This window comes from Populus euphratica, unplaced genomic scaffold (genome assembly GCF_000495115.2).
Source record: "Populus euphratica unplaced genomic scaffold, PopEup_1.0 scaffold480.1, whole genome shotgun sequence".
Classification (NCBI taxonomy): domain Eukaryota; kingdom Viridiplantae; phylum Streptophyta; class Magnoliopsida; order Malpighiales; family Salicaceae; genus Populus; species Populus euphratica.
The window spans coordinates 1253-10316 of record NW_011500359.1 but is presented as its reverse complement, the minus strand read 5'-3'; the positions used below and the strand labels follow the sequence as shown (position 1 = coordinate 10316).

Here is a 9064-nt window from a genome sequence, read left to right as displayed (position 1 = left end):
CTTGTTGTGCAGAACTCTTTACAGTTTTGAAAATGCTGGGACCTAATGCCTATGTTATTGACTTACCTCCTACTTATGCTATTAGTTTGGTTTTTAATATTGCAGATTTGACTGCATTCACCAGTCAAAATGACTTTCAATCCCCTTTGGGCGACATCCCAATCTGTGTTCCATCGACTCCTTGTCCATTTGATGTTATCCTTATTGTGTTGGACTATCAGTTTGTCTTTACTCGTAAGGGTGGTTGACATAACTAAAAGATTGATGTCTTCTCCCAAGTGCAAGAGTGTCAAAGTAATAAATAATCCGGCTTGACAGGGGTCAAACCACAGGGAGGTTAATTGTATAAATTATAAATGATAATAATAACAACAACAACAATAATAACAATAATAGTAGTAGTAGTAGTAGTAATAGTAGTAATAAAAAATCAAGGTTAAAGGTTCCACTAATGGTATCTCAAACAAATATAGTATAAACTCTTATTATTCAATTGGAAACCACACACAAAAGAGGTTCAAATCAGATTATAAATTGTTAATATAATCACATTAGTTATCTTATTCGATTAATGCTAATACTTGTAAATCTCGTTAGGCATTCATGATTATAACTTATATTAACAACAAATCATATTCCTTTCATAGTTCAGGTAACTAATAATATATCAAATGCCTAAACATGAACATTAAATAGAGAAATAACAACTAACAATTCCCTAGGGATTTCTGGAAAGTTGAATCTTATAAAAAATTTCTTACATTTTCATTTCTCGTTGAAGTATTGTTGCATTTTATTTAGCCAATCAAAATGGTTCATGGTAGTAATGCCAGGACATATGGGAGTAGAATTTCAAGGTGTCGATTAAAATAGGAGAGTTGAGGGTTCTTGTTTAATTTTTTTTCTAAAAAATATGTGGTTTTTATTGAACAAGAGAGAGAGATTTCACGGAAGAGATGAATGAAGTGGATATTAATTGGAAAGCTGATGAGTTAATTATGATTTAAATATCATAGATTTTGAGAAACCTAAGCATCCCACCTAAAATTTACCAAGCACACTTGTTTAAAATGATTTGATTGTCTAGTATGTTAAATAGACACTAAAATTAAATTATGGATGGTTGATTTATTTGACTGACAATAAAATTAACACGAGTTTTATAATTTATTTCAATTTATTTTTTATAAAGTTATTATAATCTCATAATCTAGATTGCGGATTTAAGATGTTAACTTGAGTTATTTTTTTTTAATTAACTTTTTATCAATTTTACTATTCAATATTAGATTGATTGAGAATTAAACTTTATAATTTATTTAGATTTGCTTTATAAGGGGTTATTATGGTCTTAAAATCAGAATTGCAGATTTGACAACTTCACTCGAGTTGATCCGGGTTGATTAAATATTTTGTTGTTTCAATATTTTTAAAAAATGATATTATCTTGAATTTTTGTGAATCAAACTATCTTCTTACTTGTTGTTATCTTTAGACCTATTAAGTCAATTAAATTATATCAGGTCAATCTGTGTATGGTTTTAAAGTTTTTTTTATTGGAAAAATATAAGCAACATTTAGATGTTTCTTTTACAGGTAAAAAAAAATGATTCGACCTAAGTGGAGTGTTGCCCAAGATCTAGTTAGAAATTAAAAAAAAAATGAATTAATAAAGATAAAAAAAAATTTAAGTTAACTAGATTAACCTATAAAACCTGCAACTTAGATTATGAGATTGATCTAATTATATAAAAAATAAATCATAAAAAATTATAAAATCAAATATCTAATAAACTAAATATTAAGATGATATTAAAAATAAATAGTATTTTAGAAGATATTACATAATAAAAGCTCCACCCTACTATTTACATCAACTTAGGATTGAGTTTCTAATTACAGTTTCTTAGAAAGAAAAAAAGAAAAAACATATACCGAAAACTTAGCTGATCAATCATCATCTCCGACTGTTACAATATAAGATGGTAAATGATGCCGGGACACGCCACACAGATAACTCACGTCAGTTCGTATTTAGATATCTTCAAAACAGACTGTTACAACATATAATTCGTATTTATGAAGTTGGGCTATGAAAGGATGTCCGAGAGTAATCTACTGGACAGTACGATTTTTGGATCAAAGAGAACTAATCATTTAAAATAATGAGAAAGCTTAATCTCTTGAAACTAAAAACTATTAAGAGATTTGTGATATGAACAAGACACTGATTTCTTAAGCAGTTTTCTCTTCTGATATATCTTCCTTCTTTTTTACTCGTGTTTTTCTCGTTTATCATGTCGAGTCTTTGAATTCTTGTCTGTGCTTAGGTAGTTAAGCTTGACCTCTTCCTCCTCTTGTCTGTGCTTTTAAGTTTTTAGGCTTGACCTCGTACTCCACGCAACAACAAAGCTGTGATATGAACTGACATTGATTTTCTAAGAAATCTCTAATCATACTTCTCATTTCCCCCTGATTTTCTTCTTTACCTTCCCCTTTTCTCGTCTTGACTTCGGCTCGAGTCTGGGGATCTCGTTTCTGCTGAATTTCTCAAGCTTGGCATCTTCTTCCACCTTCCTTCTGGGCTTGAAAACCTCAGTGATAGAGGGATCCAACACATCACTGGAGCAGCTAACACAGACACCCATAGCAGTGGCCTCCTCCCATAGCTCTCTACCCCTTTCAAAATCCCCACCTTTACAAAGCTTTGGTATCAAAATATCATATACAGGCCCATAACCGCCCAACGAGCTTGTCTTCATTCGTTCAAATAACTCAAGGGCATAACTCACCCTCTCAACTCCACAAAGAACACCAATCAAATTATAGTAAAACTTACGATCTGGCAGCAGCCCCTGTTCAATCATCTCATCAACTATCTCATTTCCTTTACCGAATCTACCAGTCAGATACATCACTTTTGCAACAAGAAAATAACTAACCCAATCAGGAGCACAACCTGTTGTTTTCATTGTCTCAAGCATCCTATACGATTCCTTGACTCTTCTTGCTCTCCCAAGACAAGAAAGCAATGTATTGTAACTAATTGAGTTTGGCTCAATCCTATATGATCTCATTTCCATCATCACATTCAAAGCTTCAGGGACAAGTCCAGATGGATTGCGTTTAAGATTTCTTTCGCAAAGGCACTTGAGAAAAGTATTAAAACAAAATAAATCTGGGATTAACCCATCTCCCTTCATCTCTTGGATAATCTTTCGAGCTTCCTTCACGTTCTCCTGCACGGACCATCCATACAAAAGACACCTATAAACAACACAAGGCTCTAAACCGGATATCTTATTATTCTTATGGTGCGAAAACACTCCTTGTGCTTTCTTAGCATGCCCTTTCGCACAAAGAGCGCTTATAATGGCAGTGACAGCAAAACCATCTTGTGGACACTTGAACTTTTCCAAGTTCTTGAATATACCCAACGCCTCATCTTCTCTCCCCAGTTTAACCAAAGTCTCAGCTACAAGAGCAAAAGTTTGCGGGTCCATTACGCGGCCTTCCTTCCTTAAATCCGAAATCAAAATAAGCATTCCTGTGTGATCCTTCTTCTCGGCCAAAACTCGAATGACATGATTGAAATCATCATCTTTTAGTTTTTCAGAATCCAAAACTTTATTGGACCATAGAAAAAATCTCAAGATTCTTCTGGAAGGAGCCTCATGTTTGCAGGAATTTATAATTTGTGTAACAAGAGGATATGTTAACTGACCTTTAAATTGATTTAAACGCAACTCTAAGTCATCCAAACCACCAATCCAGCTCGAGATAACTTTACACACTTCTTGCAGCTCAAGTGGCAGTTGGTTATGCTGCTGCTTTGTGGAATATAAAGGAGGCTTAGATTTGTTTGTTTTAATGTTTTGGAATAAAAAGCCAGCCCATCTTGATTTCCAGAAGCAATGCATCTTTCTTTTTCTTTGAGGAAATTCCTCGAACGACTGGTGTGTGTTAAAACTTAAGATCCGTCTTGCTAGCCTTCTTGATTACTTTTTTTAAATAGTGTCTAGACTGGAAGGCCAGGGGCTGGCCAGGAATAGGAAGTAAGGAGCGTGTCCGTTTTATTTGAACGAGTGTTCTATTTTTTAGGCAGCTGAGAAAATCATCTTCCTCAAGGACCGAGGCTATGTTGGCACGAGAGAAAAGACTACTTTCTTCCTATATGTTATATAAAATTTAGGAAGGGAAAAATTGTTAAAAGGGGGAAATTTTGATTTTTTTCCCCCTCCCTTTTTTCACTTAATACTAATATATTCTTTTTTAATATATTATCTAATGATTTTTAAAATTTTATTTTATTTAACATTGATTTTTAATTTATATTAAAAAGAAATGTTATATTGCTCTAGAAGTAACTAGTGGTATCTATAGTAGTGTTTAGTTACTATTACAAAAAAAAAAAGATAATAAAGACAAGAAAATGAAACTAAGACAAAATTGTTTATAGTAATAATGTGCAAGAAAAACTGATTATTTATATATTTTGTTTGGTTATGATGGACAAGAAAAAATAAAATATAAAAAGTATATTTTACCCTTAATATATATTGTTGTTAGACTTATATATATATATATATATATATATTAAGTGTTGAAATTAATAATATTATAATAACCTTAGTGATAAAACTAGAATTGACTTGATGGGTTGATTCGGGGAATAGAGTGGTCTGAGTTTAAGAAAAAATAGAGGAAGAATTAACTTAATTTTACCAGGTGAAAAATCCAACTCAACCCAAGATAAAACATGAATAAAAAACCGGTTGACGATTTTGAAAAACAAATTTGGTCAAAATAAGTTTGTTGTGATTATTTTTAAAAGAAAATTTGGGTTAGCCAAGTTAACCCTCCCAAGCCTAGATATTAACCTTACCTCTATTACTCTCAAGTTAGGTTTTAAAAATATAATAATAATCACTTTTATCTATATGTTGACTTAGTCAACCTGTATTAACCCTTTCAACCTATGACCTAGGCTTTGCCTTGGTTGACCTTCGAGTTGAAAACGATTGTCACCAAGTCAAGATGTGGTCACCCACTCAACAAATAGTCATCAAATCAATAATTTTCAATTTTAGCCTATAAAAGAAGGCATTTGCCATGCATTTAGACATATTAGTTTTTAAATCAAGATCATGCTCATGCTCTCTTTTTATTATAATGCTTAAGTTTTACTTATATTAATCTCTTATTTATACTTCTCATTTCCTTTCCTTTAATTCTTTAACTTTTATCTTTTTTATGTTTCTCTCTTTTATTATGTTTAGTTAAGTTTATTATGTTAAGGTGAAAAGGTTACACTAATGATGTAAGAATAAGTATAGTATAAACTTAATATGGACTTTAATGTTTGATACTAATATGTTTTGTATTTGTTATCTTGTTCACTTTTTATACTTTACTTGTTAAATGGTTAGTCTAAATTTGTGTTGTATAACATAAGTTACAATCATGCATACCTGACAATATATACAAGTATTAACATTATTCGAATAAGATAACTAATGTAATCATATTAACAAGTTATAATCTGATTGGAACCTCCTTTGGGTGTGGTTTCCAATTGAGTAATAAAAATATTTTATATTATACTTGTTTAAACTACTATTAGTGGATCCTCTAACCTTAACATTTGTTTTTATCATTGTTTAATCCTCGCATTGATCTTCCATTTCAAATTTCTCATCAACTTCTTTATTATTATTATTATTATTACTACTACTACTATTACTACTACTACTACTATTACTATTAATTACTATTGTTATTATTGTTGTTGTTGTATTATTGATGTAACTAACCTCCCTATGGTTCAACCTTGGTTCTGCCGAGTTATTTATTACTTCGACACTCCTACACTTGAGAGAAAATATTAATTTTTTGGTCGTGTCATTTAACAAACCTAGAATTTACCCTAATATATTGCTATGATGCTATGATACCAATAAAGCTCAAACCGTAATCATTTGGAATAGCTGCACAATGTATCATGGATAGTTTAGATTATTAAACAATCATATTAGATAAGTTAGATAACTTGGATGAGGTAAGACTCCATGTACCATATCATTTACTAGCATGTAAGAGAAAAGTTGAAAAGACATATGAGAAGCATTTTATATTTCTCTAAAAATGGTCTAGTATAAATGTCATACTCCTAATTGGCCATAAAAATTCAAAATATAAAAAATTATTTCCTTATTAAAAGGGTGCATATGTCATTATCAAAGTTCTAAAAAAAGGTGTCTATCATCTAGTTAACCAAGATAAAAAACTACTCTATTAATGGTCAGTATTTAAAGAAATATTATCTCTACCATTATATATAGCTAGAAGATGGTATTTGTTTTGAAAGAACAAAAGGATTGGCCTAGATTACAATATTAAGATCATTCCATGATTATGCTAATTGTAGCTAAAGTATAATTAGTTTGGCTTAAGTTAATAAATTAATTTGAATTTGATATAAATTCAAAATTTTAAATAATTAGTTAAGATAAAAAGAGAAGGGACATTATTATTTGATATAATTCCAAAGAAATTTTTTTGACTATATTTTATAAAAAATATAAATGGTACATAATTGTTATTCCAATTGTACCTGACATCGTGATGACTAGCCTTCTTTCCTCGAAATCTAGAGGAAATTAGTTTTTTTTTATTGTTTTGAGAAAGTGGAAATGTCTAATATTTATAAAGGACTCATTATCTAGTATTATGGTCACTAGAAATCTTAATTGATTTTTAAAGATATACAATAAGAGATTAATTATACTAGAGGAAAGATACTATCATCTTAAAGCATCTTACTAGAGGTAAGTTATATTGTTGGCCTAGTCTTAAATTACTAATAGTTTATTGTGTCTAATCTACCAATGCTTTATCTACAATATTCATGACCTTGTTGTTATTAAATATGTGACTAAAAATAATACTCTTAATTCTAGTATTAATGAGTATTGCACAAGAAATTTTTATTATTATTCTTAACTCTAGCACTCGTGAATACTAAAAAAAATAATACTCTAATTTATGGCATTAGTGAATATTACACCAAAAAGATCTAATATTTTTTATTTTAGCGCTAGTAAATATTGGACTGGAAATAATACTCCTAATAATGACATTAGTGAGCATTATATGGAAAAGATTTGATATTCTTGACCTTAATGTAAGTAAATAATAGCAATACTCTCAATTCTGGTATTGGTAAGCATTACTCAAAATAATATATCTAGCTTTTGTGTTAATGAATATTTTAAATTCAAAATTCTTGTTGAAATTTTAGGAATGCGTCATTCTTTTTAATATTTGAAGTAACAGTTCATTTTGAGTCTAATTATCATAAATATTAAAAATGAATAATAAGGCATTTGAAATGGGTGTTTAAAAAACCAAAGTTGGGTTTTTGTTTTTTTTTAAAAACAATTTAGGTATGTTAGCCCAATAGGCCTTTGAATTTGTATCTAAGTCTTCAATGGATTTATAAACTTGTTATAAAGTCTAAACATACATGCAACAATTTTTTTTTTTATTAAAGATGCCATAAACACAAACCTTTTTTGTACAATGTTAAAATATGCAAAATGATATTTTTGGTGTTTTGTTTTCAATTTTTGAAGAACTTGCCCATATTAAATTTGATGATAAAAGGAAACTTTGTATTTTTTTTTTAATTATTGAAAAAAAACTTTTGCATTAACAATTTCATAAGTATGGAGATTTCCATCTTTACTCTTTTCAGCTTCTATGTGGGGAATTGTCATATTCTTCATCATCGCTAGGTCTTTTTGGCTTTAATTATCACCAATATTTTATTTATAATATATTTCAAATATTGATGTCATGACACCAACATATTTATTTATAATATATTTCAAATATTGATGCAATGATGATGTCATGACACCAACATCATGTATCCAAAACCTTCCTAATAAAATGAAAAATCATATTTTTATAAAAAATACAACACATGATTTAACATCTTTAAATGGAAAAATTCAAGAAAAATAGTTTTGTTAATATCTTTGCGTGCTTATTGGATTTAATAACTACTTTATTAAAGTCATGAGAATTTCACCTACATTTCAAACAAACCAAAATCTATCTTGTTTTTTTTTTTTAATATATGAGATTATGAATTTAATTATATATAAGTCCTGTTCCTGAAATTGAATAAAAAACCATTTTCTTTTATTTTCACGATTTGACTTTAGAATGATTAAGTTTTAACTTGATAAGATAAGGTCCTCCTTACTATGAAGAACTTTTTTTAAACCTTGGATAAATCAACGGTTAAAAAAACACAACAATACCTCAGTTTGTATCAGACAAATAAATAATATAACTTACCTTAAGTAAGAAGTATTAGAGGTCATACGTCCTTCTTATACATAATTAGTCCTTTCATTTAGACTCTAAGACCAGTCAAAGTTTTTAGTGACTAAAATACTAGGTAACGACTCCATCTCTTTTTTACTACTATAGGACAAGAATTCCTTGTTCTTTCCACTCATCACCACAGGGATCCCTAACTAGAAGAATGATCGTCACAATGCTACATACACGTGACAAAAAGCATTTGTTCTTTTCCATTATGGATGGGGGTGATCTCCCTCATACTTATTAATTTTTACGTTATGAAGAAGTATTATACATGAACATACCATTTTCATACAAAAAGCAATTAAAAAAACTTAGTTTGAATATCCCATTGCATTCGCCTTATTCTTTTTCTTAATATGGTTGATGAGCTCATAAGCCTTATAAGGGTAACTTTATAGCAAACTTGCTTAGATTCATGAAATGCTATTAAATACATATGTTGCATTTCTTTAATAAAAACTAAATTGCATGTTGATTTTAGAAAAACAAAATGAAAGAATTCACACGAGATATTCATCATCTTAGATAGATATTTAATTATCCTTAGCTCATTTTTAGTAACCTTCATTAAATACTATATTGTATGAAAAAAAAAGGCTTTTCAGAATGTGATTTATAATTGTGAGTTAGATGATCATAGGAATGAAGATATAAAGTCACATGG

The 9064-nt window shown here is 29.5% G+C and overlaps 1 protein-coding gene across 1 annotated transcript; it reads right to left on the bottom strand.

Annotated features, from left to right (window-relative positions):
- Nucleotides 1-2038: 2038 nt before the first annotated feature.
- On the bottom strand, nucleotides 2039-4194 carry LOC105114034 (Pentatricopeptide repeat (PPR) superfamily protein). Its single transcript, XM_011010440.1, has 2 exons — nucleotides 4040-4194; nucleotides 2039-3978 (listed from the first exon to the last, which is right to left on the bottom strand). The coding sequence occupies exon 2, from the start codon at nucleotides 3918-3920 to the stop codon at nucleotides 2463-2465; it is 1458 nt and encodes a 485-aa protein (XP_011008742.1). The 5' UTR covers nucleotides 3921-3978; nucleotides 4040-4194; the 3' UTR covers nucleotides 2039-2462.
- Nucleotides 4195-9064: the final 4870 nt, after the last annotated feature.

Bases quoted from the DNA above. Each gene is read 5' to 3' on its own strand.
- LOC105114034 (XM_011010440.1), bottom strand. From the start codon at position 3,920: ATGCATTGCTTCTGGAAATCAAGATGGGCTGGCTTTTTATTCCAAAAC.